This window comes from Callorhinchus milii, unplaced genomic scaffold (genome assembly GCF_018977255.1).
Source record: "Callorhinchus milii isolate IMCB2004 unplaced genomic scaffold, IMCB_Cmil_1.0 Scaffold4, whole genome shotgun sequence".
Taxonomy (NCBI): domain Eukaryota; kingdom Metazoa; phylum Chordata; class Chondrichthyes; order Chimaeriformes; family Callorhinchidae; genus Callorhinchus; species Callorhinchus milii.
In genome coordinates, this window is record NW_024704745.1 from 64953720 (window position 1) to 64971035 (window position 17316).

At 39.7% G+C, this 17316-nt stretch overlaps 2 protein-coding genes across 2 annotated transcripts in view; one reads left to right on the plus strand and one right to left on the minus strand.

Moving 5' to 3' along the window:
* Positions 1-643: 643 nt before the first annotated feature.
* The window catches only part of LOC103186532 (COP1-interactive protein 1-like), a 37080-nt gene continuing 20407 nt past the window's right edge, over positions 644-17316 (plus strand). Inside the window, exon 1 of the mRNA XM_042334418.1 lies at positions 644-1267. Within this exon, the coding sequence (XP_042190352.1) occupies positions 644-1267 (624 nt within the window). The remainder of the gene's footprint in view (positions 1268-17316) is intronic.
* LOC103186523 (sarcolipin) lies at positions 5028-9111 on the minus strand. The gene is made up of 2 exons (XM_007905627.2): positions 8998-9111; positions 5028-6290 (listed from the first exon to the last, which is right to left on the minus strand). The coding sequence occupies exon 2, from the start codon at positions 6153-6155 to the stop codon at positions 6060-6062; it is 96 nt and encodes a 31-aa protein (XP_007903818.1). The 5' UTR covers positions 6156-6290; positions 8998-9111; the 3' UTR covers positions 5028-6059.

Consider the following 17316-nt stretch of genomic DNA (forward strand, 5'->3'; position numbering starts at 1 on the left):
TTCTATATTTGCCACTCCATGTACCATGAACCTTTCTGTGGGCTTTGGCCTTTGATCAAAGCTGCAAATACCTGTTGATAATCAATACATCTATTTGGGATGATAACTCAACGAAAATTAGCAACTCACTGACTGGGAGGAAATGAGTAGACATTTCAGTTGAGTTGGAGGTACAGAGAGCTTTGGTAAAACTGATTTCCAAATTAAGCCAGAATTTTCTCCAAAATTGAGCAGGATCCTATATTTATGACAATGGTCTTAAAGCATTGAGGGATTTCCGTGCCTTGGTATTTTAACAACCACAAATTATATTTGTATAGCGGCTTTTACATCAGGAGGACATCCCAAGGCGCTGGACAAACACACTCTGTTCTCTGCCATCTGATACTGGGCTGATATTTCTTCATTGTCATTAACTCAAAAGTAGTAGAGTTTATTATAGTAAACCAAATGTGATACCACACAGCAATTGATAAAAATCTTGGTGGAGCATTTTTTAACTTCTCAGCTTCATTTTGCTCGAGATTTTCAACAAAAGAATGCATGTTTTCCAGAAAGTAACTTACATTCATTTTTTGCAGAAGATTCGAGCCGTGCTGTTGATGTGTGCTTTGATGCAATTTGCCACATCAAGTGAGCCTTCATGGAAAAACCAGTAAACAAGAATACTTTGAGAACGGGGCGGGATCATTGTTCTGCCGGTGTTCTCTCAACCAGTAACCTGGACAAAGGTTGCTGTGCCAAACGATGCTCCAGTTCCATCTCAAGACTAGGACCAAAATTGAATACCAGAAAATCATCTTCATTTTCCAGTTTCCCTGCCTCTCATAGTAAGCTCACAGGTCCTATGACACAAGGAGAAGCTGAATTTAAGAACCATCTTCAGAACCTCATTGAATCTTTTTACCAGAACACAGAAGGGCCAAAGAGGAGAGAACGCTCTGAAGTGGTAAAGCCCCAGAAATCAGAAGATCCCTCTTACCGCACCTCACAGAAATGTGCAGCCCGGGACTGGCAAGAGGCTCCATCCAATTTCTGCAATTTAGATTCCTCCTTGACCCAGCATGATCTGGAATATCGATGTGAAAATATAGCTATGAGGCCAAACAGCAACTCATCTGTGTGTAACACTGATTCACCAGCAGAGGCCTCTCTGATATTGAACTCCATTGGCAACCAGCTCCCAGTGAACGTGTATGAGGAGGTGTACTGCCAGATGAAACAACTACAGCGATTGACATATCATGTTGAAAAACTCGGAGAAATGGTAAGCAATAAAAGCTTGTAACATACAGCAATAGTGTTGAATTATAAAATGTTACAGAGCAGAAACTGACCATTTGGCCATCGAGTTTGCATTGCTATTCTTTACGCACATTACCACCTAATCTATTAGCACTTTCTGCTTGCTCCGCATACTCATTAATATTCCTCTTTTTAAAGCCTCTATCAAATTACTTTTTAAAAATAATTGAGATAGATGCCTGAGAAAGAGGACTATTTCTTTGGCATCTCTCTAAAGTCAATCTTTCAAAATAGCAGTTGGTACAGACCTTCAAAATCAGCCTGAACCCATCCACCTTTAGGGATTAGATTCACAGCTGAATTTGAATTGACATGTTTTTCCAACTTCATTGAAAGATCCCTGAGAGGGAACGCTCAGGTATCCAGCTCATCCATATTCACTTTTAGATACATGCATAGCAGGTAACAATTTTAGAATCAAATGCAAGGATTGTAATCTGGAAATTGTGGTTTTGATGACAACAGACTAAGAAACTGATTGCACTGTGTTGCTATTAGAATAGATAATATATTGTCCACAAAATATACAGTCAATTCACTTTACAGTACATTCTGTGAAACACTTTGAGACGCCTCGAACAAGTGTGTTCTGGCGCTATATCAAATGCAAGGATTATTATTAAATTAAAATCAAAGTAAGAGGACTAAGCTGATGACTTAAATACTGAGTTCAATTAATGGTTTACTTTGTGCCTGCCTTCTCAAAGCAAATTGTGCCATTGTGTAAATGGCATACAAAAGCAACTTGCACAAAATATACAGTCAATTCACTTTACAGTGTATTCTATGAAGCGTTTTGAGACGTCTGGAAGATGTGATAAGGCACTATATCAAATGCAAGGACTATTATTATTATTATTAAACACACGTTATGCAGGATAGCATCTTGGAGTGCTGAGAGATGGATTTGTCTCAGAATCTCACATTGTGACAAATCACTGCCTGCTGATGTCGATGGAACCTTTAAGCTCAGGAGGGTCACAATCGAGCAGGGAAAGGGCATCTTAATCTAAGATGTTAACCAAACGTGCATCAAAGAGATGTGATCTTAAGTGTTCTAAATGTAAGGAATGAGGATGAAATGCCAAAATATCTTAGAAGAGAGTTTCAGAGGAGAGTGAGGAGTGCGGATGGTTCAGTGATGAGACGAAAGAAGAGAGGCGCAAGCAATAAACCAGAATTGGAGCAGAGGATACAAGGATAGGACGCTACTGGGACGCTACCCTGCTCTTTAGGATGTTACCCTGCATGAGGGGCGCTACATAAATGCAAGTTGTTGCTGTTGTTGTTGGAAGAAATTTCATAGACAGCAAAGGGGCAAGATTGTGTATAGATCTGAAGATAAGAAGAAGAACAACAACAACAACAAGATTCCATTTATAAAGCGCCTTTCACGTCAGGAGGACGTCCCAAGGCGCTGCACAGTTGGGTCATGACCCGAGCTTGGGGGAAATGGTCAGGGTGAGGGAAGGGAGGGAGTAAGGAGGGGGGAAATGGTCAGGGTGAGGGGAGGGAAGGGAGGGAGCGAGGAGGGGGAAGAGAGTCGAGAGGGGAGCTGAAGGCTAAAACAAGGATTTAAATGTCAATCCACTCAGTACTGGGAATCAGAAAGAAACAATTCTAGAAAAGGAGATTTATTTCAGAGCAAACCTAACAGAGTCTAAATTTGAAGTCTTAAAGCAATCAATCATGTTTGTAAATAAAATGGTTTACTATGCAAATGGTTACTGAAGAAATGTGGAATCGCCATGCCTGGTTTTAGCAACATAGTTAAGTGCCTGTGTTCAAGACAGCTATCTCATGTCACCATCATATGTCAGCAGGCATTAATTTGTTTTGTGAGTTGAAGCTGTGTTTTTTCTTACTTGATAATCCATTCATTTGAGGGTGAAATATTTTTAGATGACCCATTTGAAACTTAATTTGTTAAATCTCCTACCTCATAACCCCAAATCAGCCTGTCCGCTCCCTCTGCTCGGCGAACAACGGCCTGCTTCAGGTTCCCCGCACTTCCCACCCCACCATTGGCGGTCAGGCATTCAGCATCTCTGCCCCCACTCTCTGGAATTCTATGCTGCAAACCCTCCGCCTCACCCCCTCTCTTGCCTCCTTCAAGTCCTGTCTGAAGGTCTTCCTCTTCGACTGTGCCTTCAGCCACTCTTCTGACTCAGGCTAGAGTGCTACTGATTGAGCCAGACTGATACACAAATCTACGTGTCCAACAAGCAATGAAAATTAGATGAGCGTAAAGGTCAGACAAATATACTGGATCACTAATGGTTTACAGCAGTGAACCATAAATCATACTTACTGCTGACTTATGATGTCTTATAATAGCTTCCCCTCTTGTTTTACAATACAGCATCCCCTGCTAATATGTCATACCAAGTAAAAAAAGAAAGAACTTGCATTTTTATAGTGCCAACATTGAAATGTCTCTGGGTGTTTCACTATAATTTTAGTCATTTGTACCTGTACCACAGTTCCACAACCAGCCATGAGTTTAATGATTGGAGGCCTGTTGTCCAGGACACCAGGAAAAACTTCCTTCCCTTCTCAAATCAAACCATTTTTTTTTATGTCTGTCTGAAGAATAGGACTTTGGATTAATGGAAAATGTGGAATCCTGTAGTATTAGTTAGAGCGCTCGCCTCGCAAGCGAGAGGACCTAGGTTTGATTTCCTGGCAGGGTGAAACATTTGGCAAGTTTCCTTACTCCACATGCCTCTGTTCACCTAGCAGTAAGTAGGAACCCGGTTGTTAGTCAATAGGTGGATCGCTTTCTAGGGGTAGTAATCCCTTCAAAAAAATGAATTACAAAAAATAATTTGGTCACTCAATTCACGACTGTTTGTGAGACACTGCTGTGCATAATTCACTGGTGCATTTTGCCCACAAAATATACAGTGAATTAATTTTACAGTATATTCTGTGAAGCGCTTCAAGACATCTTGAATATGTGATATCAAATGCAAGGATTATTATTATTATCATCATACAAAGATTGACATCTCTAAAAAATCAGCATCTCCCAGTACTGCACTGGTATCAGAGTTGACTATGAGTTCAAGTCCTGACCTGGGCTTGCACCCACAATCTTGTGACCCAGAGGCAAAAATGCTATCCCATGACTCAAATGGAGACTTTGGTTCAGTTGGTAGCACATTCCTTTAATGTTTCTTTGTTATGTTTTGATCCTGTGTTCTTGCCAGAAAGAAGTGTCATTATCCTACAAATCTGATTCTCAAGAACAATTTAAATATCTTGTTTATTGTCACTACTTGAAATTGACTACAAAATAATTGGGGGTTAAAATCACAAAAATTCTGGTTAAAATTAAAAATGGACAAACCATCACTTAGATAATGTTCATCGTTTAAAAATATTTCTGGCCTTAGTAAGTTGTGACTATCCCTCCGCCCACTTCAATTTCCCTTCCCCCCTCAACTTTTTGTTCTGCCCTCAAACTCTCCTCCCCCCCTTCCCAGCCAGTGATTACTTCTGACCACATTTTTTAGTCAACGTAATAATATCACATTCCACAATTTTAACCCTTGTCAGATTGTAAAACTTAACACCTTTGGACAGTCTATGGTGCTTCTCCACTCTTTACGGTTCATGAATAAATGGTGAGTAAAATCATCTGTGGTGATATGCAATGAATGATTATTGCATATTTAGGCCCCATGAGTGATTGCATTAACTGAGCAACATAAGAACAATTAGATTGTTTAACTATTTATTTAATTACAGCAAGATCAGACATGAAGGAAAGATGCATTAGCTTGCTAAAATTCATTTCAATTCTCCATAGAAATCAACAGTTTGGAGACTGACATTTCCATTATTTGATCAGATGGTATTGGCTTCAGATGGCTTTGTGCTTCAAGCAATATTACAGGGTATATATAATGATAACAAGATATGCATTTCAACAAAGGAATAGAAAGAATAACTAGTACACGTTGTATGTTTCAGTATACAGACATTATCAATAACTACCATGACCAGTTTATTCAAAATCCTCTTTCAAATTAAGCTGCCATTTTATACAACAACAATGACAGCTTGCACTTTAGATAGCGGCTTTCAGGTAGGACGGTTGCAAAGACTGAGCAGGGAAAACAATTTGAGGGGTATTCATCAAAAGGACAGTCAGAGGTCCATTTTTAAGAAGGGTTATGGACAAGGGGAGAGAGAAAATATGGGTTGAAGAGTTTTGAATGAGTTGAAGCTATGGAAGGTGGAGCTAAAGACGCTGGTGGGGAAAGCATTGGAGAAATCTAGAGCAAATCCACATATGTACCACCATACAGTACTGTTTTGTCCTATTTTCTGACCAGTAAATGGTGCTTCAGAATATTCTGCTGTCAAGTGGTCTTTGATGAGCTGCAGCGTTGTCATGTTTTCTTGTACCCACATGTAAAGAGGCCATGGTGTCCTCAGCTGCTGGCCATGCTCCCTCCCCTTAACAGTCATGGGAGATTTAGGGAATTTCGCACATCGTGCTAATGTCACAAACCAGCAAACACATAACACATTACTCTCTGTGGTGTCTTTTGAGAACAGTAGGATGGTAAAAATAGTCGGACATTTGACAAAAGACGTAATGTAACAACACCAAAACAGAAGCAAATGGCTGCACAGTTATACCATCTGCATACTACCCATTGAACAGCCCCTTACAAATACAGCGAGCCATCACAGACTGGCACAACTTATTTCACAGACTAGTCATTAGAGGGCAGGGTTTCTCAATCCTGATATGATTTAACAAGCATCCACATGAGCAGCACAGTAATGACTACTACCATGAAATTAAGGAAGAGTTCTTGTGTGGATCGGTCCATGGCTGTTGAGTGTTTGAGGCAGGAAGGCAGAACCGCTTCCAAATAGACCACTTCAAGAGAGTCAGCACCTCAGAGTGGGCAGCCAGATGAACTGGGAAGGATAGTACTCGACCACTCTTTACAGCCTCAGCTTGTCTGAAATAAAGATTGCACAGTTCTTTCTGATTAGTATAAACATACGTTTCTGTAAAACAAATGTGAGGAGAAACATTTATTATTAACTAAACAAGCAGCCTGCCCTTTTAAAAAAAAATTCAGAAATTAAATCTCAATCATTTTTGATCTGCTGTTCTGAATCACACGTGTTAAAGTTTAGAAGATATGTATCATTGGTGATCAATACGTATCGCAGTGGATTGGCGAAGTTCTCTGGTTTAAATCTAGCCCCAGATTACAGGAATCAATCTCCTTTTTGGCTCTAATTGACTTACTGACACCAATTTGAGCAGTCTTAACAACAACAACAACAACAAGATTACATTTGTATAGCGCCTTTCAGTCGGGAAGACGTCCCAAGGCGCTGGACAGTGAATGCGAATGTGGATCCAGAGCGCTAAACTGTTTGGAGCAACTTGGCGTTAAACCAGCAATGTCACTCTGAGACCATCGGGACAGGTGGTGTACGAACTGAGAAAATGCTGCACTGCTGGAAGAGAGGCTGCTCTTCAGAGGCTGGAGTTCAGATACATTGTTTGTGCCAAAAAAAGATAACTTTATTCACGGTTAAAGGCCAACCACCATGTGACCTTGGAGTGCTCAACACGGTGAGTTCCCAAAATGGTAATGTGTTCAGGGCTGACTCACCTCACCTGAACAAGCACAAACCCAAAGTGCCAGAAGTGCTTAGTGAAGCTTTAATGGACAAGACCATCAATCAAGCCTTCCCCGTCACCTGCACAATAATTTGTAAATGGCACAAATAACCCAGTCATGAAACTTGTCAGCTGAAAATGTCTAAAATAATAAATGATAATAATCCTTGTATTTGACATATTTATCACGTCATTGAGACGTCTCGAAGCTCTTCACAGCATATACTGTAAAATTAATTATCTGTATATTTTGTTGACGAAAAGTCCATAAGGTACGTATCCCAGTTAGGTCTGTATGATACACTGTAGAAGAAGCATCTAAGAGTTCAAATAGTTTTATAAGAAATGGTTACAGCCAAAAAAATACATCCTTTAATAATGCCCGTCTGAGGGAAATAAATGACGTTTTTGTGCTTTCCAACATGACCATCCACAACAAGCAAAGTTACATTAATATTTTGATTGGTTTATTCTAATATTGTACTTCTGTAACCTTGAGGATATGTGCTATCAGATTACAGAGGCATTTAATTTGTGCTCAGCATTGGCTCTCAGTAAAACGGCTGATAATAATCCTAGCATTTGATATAGCGCTTTTCACATCTTTGCGACGTCTCAAAGCGCTTCACAGAATATACTGTAAAGTGAATTGACTGTATATTTGTGGGCAAAACAGGTCAGTCAATTGCGCACAGCAGTGTCCCACAAACAGTCGTGGAATGAGTGACCAAATTATTTTTTTTTATTAAGCGTGTGGAGTAAGGAAACATACCCAAGGTTTTGCCCTGCTGAGAATTAAACCCAGGTCTCTTGCTTGCGAGGCGAGTGCTCTAAGCACTGAGCTATAGGACTCATTTTTTTGGCTGTGTGATATGGATATAACTCATAATGATATGGATACCTAACCATTTCTCTGGCTTTGACCTGAGAATACTTTGAATTTTAATGCCTAACATTTACCATTTGAAAAAATTCAATGCTGCAATGATACTTTGTTGAGCAAAAGGTTTAGGACACTACATTTGGAAAAATAAAGCAAATTTTAAAAAAAAATGCTGTTTAGATAATGCATAAACTAATTGCTTGCGACTTTATTGTCATACGAAAACGGTTAACTAATTGAATAAAAATAAATACAAGTCTGGCTATCTATTCTGACAGCTTATATTTTTATTCAGATGGGATATTACAGTAAAATGAGATATTAAATATGTTTTGAGGATTAGAGGTTTTCACAATAGATCTATATTAACAGTTATCACACAAGATCTTCTGTTCTGTAAATAGTTAGAGTTACATTTGAGCCTTAACAAGTTTATTGCCATATTTAACCATCTGTGTTTATATCAGATTATAAAAATAGTTATATTTATCATTGTCAAAAGGAATTCCTATGACCCTGAATACTAAAAATGTAAATCTGTTAACGTAATACATCCTCTGATTTTCAACTTTCTTTGATTAATCTAAAATTAATCTAAAATCTAAAAAGTCTTTGCAATCCCTGAAGAGGTATTACTTTCTGGTGAGTTTACAGTTAAGTGAACTGTACAGCTCTATGAACTGTGCAACTATGCAGAAATATCATTGATGCTATTTCAATCTAGTTGAATGAATAAGTGTCACATTTCATAAGTTGGAGAATTGTAAATCACATTATGGCAATTAGATTTGAAAGTTAGCAGCTAAATATTTTTGTATTAATGTACAACTGGAATTAATGTTTGATTCTAATTTTAGATAAAATACAGCTGGATTATTTTGAGATAATACAATACTTAAAATGGGAAATCCCTTAAAGATGCCAGGCCTATTTGTTTTGGATAAAATTGACTGTTTAACTTGGGCAATCAACACAGCACTCGTGTTTTGCTTAGCTTATTCCGATGCTTTTTATTCATTATTGAAAAAAAAGATCATTCAAGAAATAAGCGTGGAACTATTAGGAAGTTTGAAGAGCATCAATTATTAAGTAATATGGAAATATAAGAAAATGTTAGACAATATATACCACACATTTTATACATTACCTATTGAGCAAATTGTTTGAATGTTGTGGCTGTTAATGGTTCTCTGGATCTGGGCTGATAGTTCCTGTCTATCTTCAACTGCAGTCTGGGCAGAGCATTTCTGAGTGGAATATAAAGTAGTCTAAGAGGGAGGGGAGTACCCGAATTTTGGCAGGAAAAGCAATGATGTCACAGATAAAGTATAACTGTGGGTTGATTGGCCTGAGGGATTTTGACATCTCAAAGTACTTCCTAATTAATTATGCCCATTGAGGAGCTTTTTCGAAAACATGGTAAAAAGTATGTAGAATCGGAAGCAGAAAACAAAATGACTGTACTTTACTCGCAGAGGTTTCAAAAGAAAAAATAACAATGCAATATTATTTAAGTTGCAATAAAACTTTCCATGAACTTATTCAGTCTAATGCTAATTAGTCTGTTCCAGAGTTTTGACACCTTTGCTCAATTATTACCCTTTCTCTTATAATAATAATAATAATCTTGTCACACACTCACATGCACAGACACAAACAACACATACAAAATGCTCCTGCTGAGCATATCTTTTATATGACAGACGTATTCACGTAGCCACAATGTAATCAGCCAAGTAGGTGGAGTGAGTACAGGCATCACTGGCAAACTCATAAACATAAACAGTGTTTAGGTGGTGAATTGGAGCACATCAATTGTTTGTGGCTCAGTGGTTAGAGCACTTGCCTCGCAAGCGAGAGACCTGGGTTCGGTTCCCGGCAGAGCAAAGTAGAGTAAGGAAACTTGAGCAAGTTTCCTTACTCCACACGCTTAATAATAATCCCTCAAGAAAAAAAATAATAAATTGGTCACTTCAATCCACGACTGTTTGTGGGACACTACTGTGGGCAATTGGCTGCCAAGTCTCGCCCACAAATATACAGTCAATTCACTTTACAGTATATTCTGTGAAGCGCTTTGAGACGTATCAAATGCAAGGATTATTATTGTGAGATGAAGTTCCAGGTAATGAATGTTCCAAATAGAGGCCTGGAGAGTCATCTGGTACATGGTTAGTCTATCCTAACAATGTACCTGATGAGTCCTGTATCGAATTGGTCAGAGCACTCGCCTCGCAAGCGAGAGGACCCACGTTCAATTCCCGGTCAGGGCAAAACTTTAGGCAAGTTTCTTTACTCCACACGCATTTGTTTACCAAGTAATAAGTAGGGGAATCCAGTTGGTAGTCGATTGCAGATCGCTTAATTAGGGTAACAATTTTTTCAATTTTTTTATTAAAAAAATTAATATTAAGAATTTGGTCAGTCAATCCACGGCTGTTTGTGGGACATTGCTGTGCGCAATTGGTTGCCACGTTTCACCCACAAAATATATAATCAATTTACATTGCAGTATATTCTCTGAAGCGCTTTCAGACGTTTCAACGACGTGATAAGGTCCTATATCAAATGCAAGGATTATTGTTATTATTTTTATTATTAATGGAAGCAAGGCTGACAAGTGGCATGTTACATCTAATTCAAGAACATTACATAGCTGAAGTGTTATTTTGCTTTCAGGCTAAAATTTAAGTGGCTGCTATTGTAGCCATTTCTTTCTAGTTCTTTCAACAACAACAACAAAATTACATTGAGAGCGCCTTTCAGAGTTAAACACGATCCAACACCCACCCTGCTTCCTTCATCAGGCACACAAACACCTGTTACTGTCTGCTGCACTTGATACTGTATGGAGCTCTCCAGAGTTCTCACATTGCTTGGCGAAATATTCCTTGCACACGGCTGCAACTCAAACTTCAACTGTCCCATGGTATATGCCTAAGATTTAGAAAAGCATTTTTTTTATTTCAGCATGAAATAAATATATCTCTTTATTTCGTTTTTTGTTTTCTCATTCCTGTTTCTCCTTTCTTGCAATCTTGAGCAGCAGCCTGCATGTAAACGCAACAACAACAACAAATTACGTTTATACAGTGCCTTATACGGCATCTGGAGGCCATCCCAAGGCACTGGGCTGTCGAGAGTTTGCACTCAAGCTGGGGGTTGGATTCGGGAGGGGCGGAGGACCAGAGGTGGGGGTGGGGAAGATGGCCAAAGGCACAGTCAACAAGGAAGGTCTTCAGATGGACCTTGAAGGAGGCGAGTGAAAGGACAACAACAAAATTACATTTATATAGCGCCTTTTATGTTGGTAGGACATCCCAAGGCGCTGGACAATCAGTGTTCGGAACCAAGCTGAGGGTTGGTATCAGGGAGGGTGGAGGGCAGGGGTGGGAAGGAGGGTGATCAAAGGCATGGTCAAAAAGGAGGGTCTTGAAGGAGACAAGGGAGGGGGCGAGGTGGAGGGACTGCAGGATGGAGTTCCAAAGAGTGGAGGTAGAATGGCTGAAGAACTGCCTGCCAATGGTGGGGCAGATGAGGTGGGGATGTGAAGCAGCCTGGAGCCCACTGAGCGGAGGGAGCGGAAAGGTTGGTAGAGGGTTAGGAGGTCACAGAGGTAGGGGGGAGCAAGGCCACGGAGGACTTTGAAAGTAAGGACCAGGATCTTGAACTGTATTTTCTAGGAAACCAGTGGAGCCGGGCGAGGATGGTGGTGATAGGCTTAAGAAGCCTTGTGTGGGAGAGGACACAAGCTGTAGGGTTCTGCATGGTTTGCAGCTTCTCAATGGGAAGAATTGGGAAGCCCAGTGAACAGAGAGTTGGCGTAGACCAAGATCAGATTGAACCGAATATACACACATAAACATAGTTCTGAATTTGAGGTTTATTAACACTACTCACACCCCGCTCTTAACTGTCAAGTTTCCTCTGGCCTATGTGGCTAGAACATTGGCTTCCTTTGTCCTGTCCTCAGGGTATCATAAAATCATAGAATTATACAGCACAGAAGGAGGCCATTTGGCCCATCGTGTCTGTGCTGGCTCTTTGAAAAGAACAATCCAAATAAATCCTACTCTCCTACTCTCTCCCCATAGCCCTAGAAACTTGTCCTCCCTAAATAATTATCTACTTCTCTCTTAAAAATTGTTATCGAATCGGTTTCCACCACCCTTTCAGGCAATGCATTCCAGATCTGAACAGCTCGCAGTGTGAAAAAATTTCTCCTCACCTCCCCTCTTTCAACAATTATTTTAAATCGGTGTCCTCGGGTTACCAACCCACCCACCAGTGGAAATAATTTCTCCTTGTTCACCCTATGAAATCCCCTCATAATTTTGGAAACTTCTATTCAGTCTCCTCTTAACCTTCTCTGCTCCAAGGAGAATAATCCTAGCTTCTCTCGCCTTTCCTGATAACTGAAGTCCCTCATTCCTGGTACCATTCTGGTAAATCTCCTTTGCACTCTCTCCAATGCCTTGACATCCTTCCTAAATGTGGTGCCGAAAACTGAACACAGTACTCTAGCTGAGGCAGTGTTTTATAAAGGTTCATCATAACTTCCTGACTTTTGTATTCTATGTTCCTATTTATAAAGCCTAGTATCCTTATGCTTTTTTAACAGCTTTATTTACCTGTCCTGCCACTTTCAAAGATTTACTTATATGAACCCCCAGGTCTCTCTGTTCCTTCACTCCCTTTAAGATTCTACCATCAGCTTATATTGCCTCTCCTCATTCTTCCTCCCAAAATACATCACTTTGCATTTCTCCACATTAAACTTCATCTGCCACGTGTCTGCCCATTTTACCAGTCTGTCTATGTCCTCTTGCAGTCTGCTGCTATCCTCCTCACTGTTTACTACTACTTTTCCTAGCTTAGTATCATCTGCAAACTTGGAAATTGTACTCTCTATACCCAAGTCCAAGTCATTTATATAAAAACAGCAGTGATCCCAATACCGACCCCTGAGGGACACCATTGCACAGTTCCCTCCAGTCAGAAAAACAACCACTCTCTGCTTGCTGTCTCCCAGTCAGTTCTGTATCCATGATGCCACTGTCCCTTTAATGCCGTGGGCTTCTATTTTGCTTACAAGTCTCTTATGTGGCACTTTGTCAAACGTCTTTTGAAAATCCATATAAATCCATCAACTGCACTATCTTCATCTACCCTCTCTGTTATTTCATCAAAAAAATGAGGACCTTCCTGTCCCTACGTCCAGAGCAGAGAAAGATTCCTGGGAATTTGGTTTCCCCCTTTTCGCTCCAATCAAAATAGCCCAACCAAAGCAGCCTCCACGCTGCCACTGCTCAGTCTTTAACTTCCAGAGCCCCCCCCACCCAGCTTACCAGCCTTCCACCTGCCAGTACCCAGCTGGTTACAATATCTTGTCCAAATGACCTCAAATTGTGAGTCTAGTCAACTTATAATAATAATAATCCTTGCATTTGATACAATGCCTCATCACATTGCTAAGTCGCTTCAAAGTGCTTCATAGAATTTACTGTAAAGTGTATTGACTGTATATTTTGTGGGCGAAACCGACAGCCAATTGCACACAGCAGCGTCCAACAAACAGTCGTGGATTGAGTGACCACANTTTTTTTAAGTGAATATTATCCCCGGAAAGTGATCCAACAACCAGGTTCCTACTTACTGTCTGGGTAAACAGAGGCATGTGAAGTAAGGAAAGTTGCCTAAGGTCTCGATCTCACCTGAGTCCTCTTGCCTGCGAGTTAACCACTACTATAAGGACCCTTTACTTTACTCTGAGCCCCTCCTTGGGGTCAGTGCCAGACCTCTGCTAGCCTCTCACTAATAAATTGATTTCCCATTATTACTCCATAATGCCTCCTCAGCTCAAACCTGTAACAATGAACTTGCCGTAAACTTTTTCCTTCTGGCCCTGCTGTACCACTGCAGTATTTGTAAGACTATTTTGTCACCTCGTCTGAATTTGTCAAGACAGAGCCTGCCTAGATGTTACAGTCAGCAATTTGGAACCTGAGTTGTAAGTCAACACTAATAGCTACAATCTCAGCAGGTTGCCCCATAGCTAAATGCCAATGTTTCACCATAGGGTATGAATGTTTGTTGCTGCTATATGACTTCAGTACAAAGATTCAAGTTCAATCTGAGTTGTTATGTGGACTTTAAATGTCCCATAATTTTTTTTCAAAAAGAGAAGGATGTGTCTCCTGTGTCTTTGCCAGCAATACTTCAGATACAATAGTAATTCACCTCTTGACTGTTTGTGGGATTTTGCAGTGATACAAGGTGACTGCTCTGTATGCTTAGAAAACAGTGACTGCTTGATATAATTACTATAAAATTGTATAAATTGTGAAATGTTAGGTTGGTTCAGTTGGCAGCACTTCTCGCTTCTGAGTCAGAAAGTTGTAGGTTCAAGCTTCATATTTAGGCCTTGAACTCATATACTCTAAGATGGCACTCCAATACAGTGCCCGAGATGTCGAAGGTGCCATCCTTTGGATAAAATGTAAAACCAAGGTCCTATCTACCTATTCAGGTGGATGTTAAAGATTTCATTCATCTACTCAAAATGAGAAGGGAATTGTTTTCTGTTGTCTTGGCCAACAAACCCTCAAAATAAAATTAGTAATTATTTTTTGTGTAATGAAATAGGGCTAATCAGCAATCTGGAAGTTAAGGCTCCTCTAGGGCAGAGTGACCATAACATGATGGAATTTAACATTAAGTTAGAGAATGATATAGTTGAATCCGAAGCAAGAGTCTTAAATCTAAATAAAGCCAACTTGGCAGGTATGAGAGAAGATTTGGTTAAAATAGACTGGGAAATTAAATTAAAAAATATGACGGTAGACCAGAAATGGCAAACGTTTAAAGATATAATACATAATTCCCAGCGATCGCATATTCCCTTGAAAAATAAAAATACGACGGGAAAAGTGGTTCAACCTTGGCTAACTAGAGAAGTTGGGGAAAGTATAAAATTAAAAGAAGAGGCCTATAATACTGCCAAAAAGAGCAGTAAACCTGAGGATTGGGAGGGCTTTAGAGATCAGCAAAGGAAAACCAAGAAACTGATTAAGAGGGAGAAAATGGAATATGAGAGTAAATTAGCTAGGAACATAAAGACAGATTGTAAGAGTTTTTACAAGAACATAAAGAGGAAGAGACTATCAAAAGTGAATGTGGGTCCATTGCAGGCAGAAACAGGAGAAATTATAATGGGGAATAAAGAAATGGCAGAGTCATTAAACAATTATTTTGCTTCTGTCTTCAAGTTAGAGGACACTGAAAACTTACCCAAAATAGAGGGGAACCTGGAGGCTAATGTTAGTGAGGAACTTAAAGAAATGAACATCAGTAAAGCAATAGTACTAGAGAAATTGATAGGATTAAAAAACGATAAATTCCCTGGACCTGATGGCCTGCGTCCTACGGTTTTAAAAGAGGTGGCTGCAGAAATAGTGGATGCTTTGTTTTTGATCTTCCAAAATTCTCTGGATTCTGGAATGGTTCCCAGTGATTGGAAGGTCGCAAACGTAACGCTGATATTTAAGAAGGGTGGGAGACAAAACATGGGCTACTATTGACTAGTTAGTCTGGTATCGGAGGTAGGGAAAATTCTAGAGTCCTTAATTAGGGACGTCATCATGGGGTATTTAGAAAATCATAATAATAATAATAATATTAATCCTTGCATTTGATACAGCACTTTTCACGTCTTCTAGATGTCTCAAAGCGCTTCACAGAATATACTGTAAAGTGAATTGACTGTATATTTGTGGGCGAAACGCGGCAGCCAATTGCGCACAGCAGTGTCCCACAAACAGTCGTGGATTGAGAATGACCAATTTATTATTGTTTTGTTTTGGAGGGATTATTATTAGGCGTGTGGAGTAAGGAAACTTGCCCAAGGTTTCGCCCTGCCTGGAATTGAACCCAGGTGCTTGCTTGCAAGGCGAGTGCTCTAACCACTGAGCTACAGGACTCCAACATGATTAGGCAAGTCAACGTAGCTTTACGAAAGGAAATCATGTTTAACAAATCTTACAGTTTTTTAAGGAAGTAACTAGCAGGTTAGATAAGGGGAACCAGTAGATGTGGTGTATTTGGATTTCCAGAAGGCATTCGACAAGGTGCCACATAAAAGGCTGTTGCATAAGATTAGAGCCCATGGAATTAAAGGCAATATATTAGCATGGATTGGAGAGTGGCTAACAGGAAGAAAACAGAGAGTAGGCACAAACGGGTCCTTCTCAGATTGGCAGGATGTGACTAGTGGAGTGCCACAAGGATCAGTGCTTGGGCCTCAATTATTTACCGTCTATATCAATGATTTAGATGAGGAAATAGAACTTAATATATCTAAATTCGCAGACGATATGAAAATAGGTGGGAGAGTAAGTGAGGATGACACACGAAGAATGCAAAGGCAAATAGACAGACTAGTGAGAGGGCAAAGAAGGTGGCAGATGGAGTATAACGTGGGGAAGTGTGAAGTTATTCACCTAGGTAGTAAAAATAGAAAAGCGGATTATTTTCTAGAGGGGGAGAGATTAGATAGTGTTAGTGTTCAGAGGGATTTGGGTGTCCTTGTACACCAGTCTCAAAAAGTTAGTTTGCAGATACAGCAAGCAACTAGGAAGGCTAATGCCATGTTGGCGTTCGTTGCAAAGGGTTAGAGTACAAGAGTAGGGAAGTCTTGCTGCAGTTGTATAAGGCCTTGGTGAGACCGCACCTAGAATATTGTGTGCAGTTTTGGTCTTCTTATTTAAGAAAGGACATACTCGCCTTAGAATAATTATTAGAACAATAATAATAATTAGAATTAGAATAATGACACACGAAGAATGCAAAGGCAAATAGACAGACTAGTGAGAGGGCAAAGAAGGTGGCAGATGGAGTATAACGTATAATAATAATAATAATAATAATAATAATAATAATAATAATTAGAATAATCACGCCTAATAATAATCCCTCCAAAAACCAAAAACAATAATAAAATTGGCATTTTCAATCTACGACTGTTTGTGGGACATTGCTGTGCGCAATTGGCTGCCGCGTTCGCCCACAAATTTACAGTCAATTCACTTTACAGTGTGTTCTGTGAAGCGCTTTGGGATGTCCTTCCGACGTGAAAAGCGCTATATCAAATGCAAGGATTATTATTATTATTATTATTATAAGGGGTGCAGCGTAGATTCACTAGGTTGGTTCCTGGGATGAGGGGTTTGACCTATGAGGATAGGTTGAGTAAACTAGGCCTATATTCTTTAGAATATAGAAGAATTAGAGATGATCTTATAGAAACCTATAAGATCCTTAAGGGTCTTGACAGGGTAGATTTGTACACTGGAACATATGAGCACAATACTCTACAGAACCAAAAAAAAATGCCAGCAAAATTTATCTGGCCAGTCTTATTTTTAAATAAAATTTCTCCCAATTTCAGATTGGACCTTCAAAAAATTGT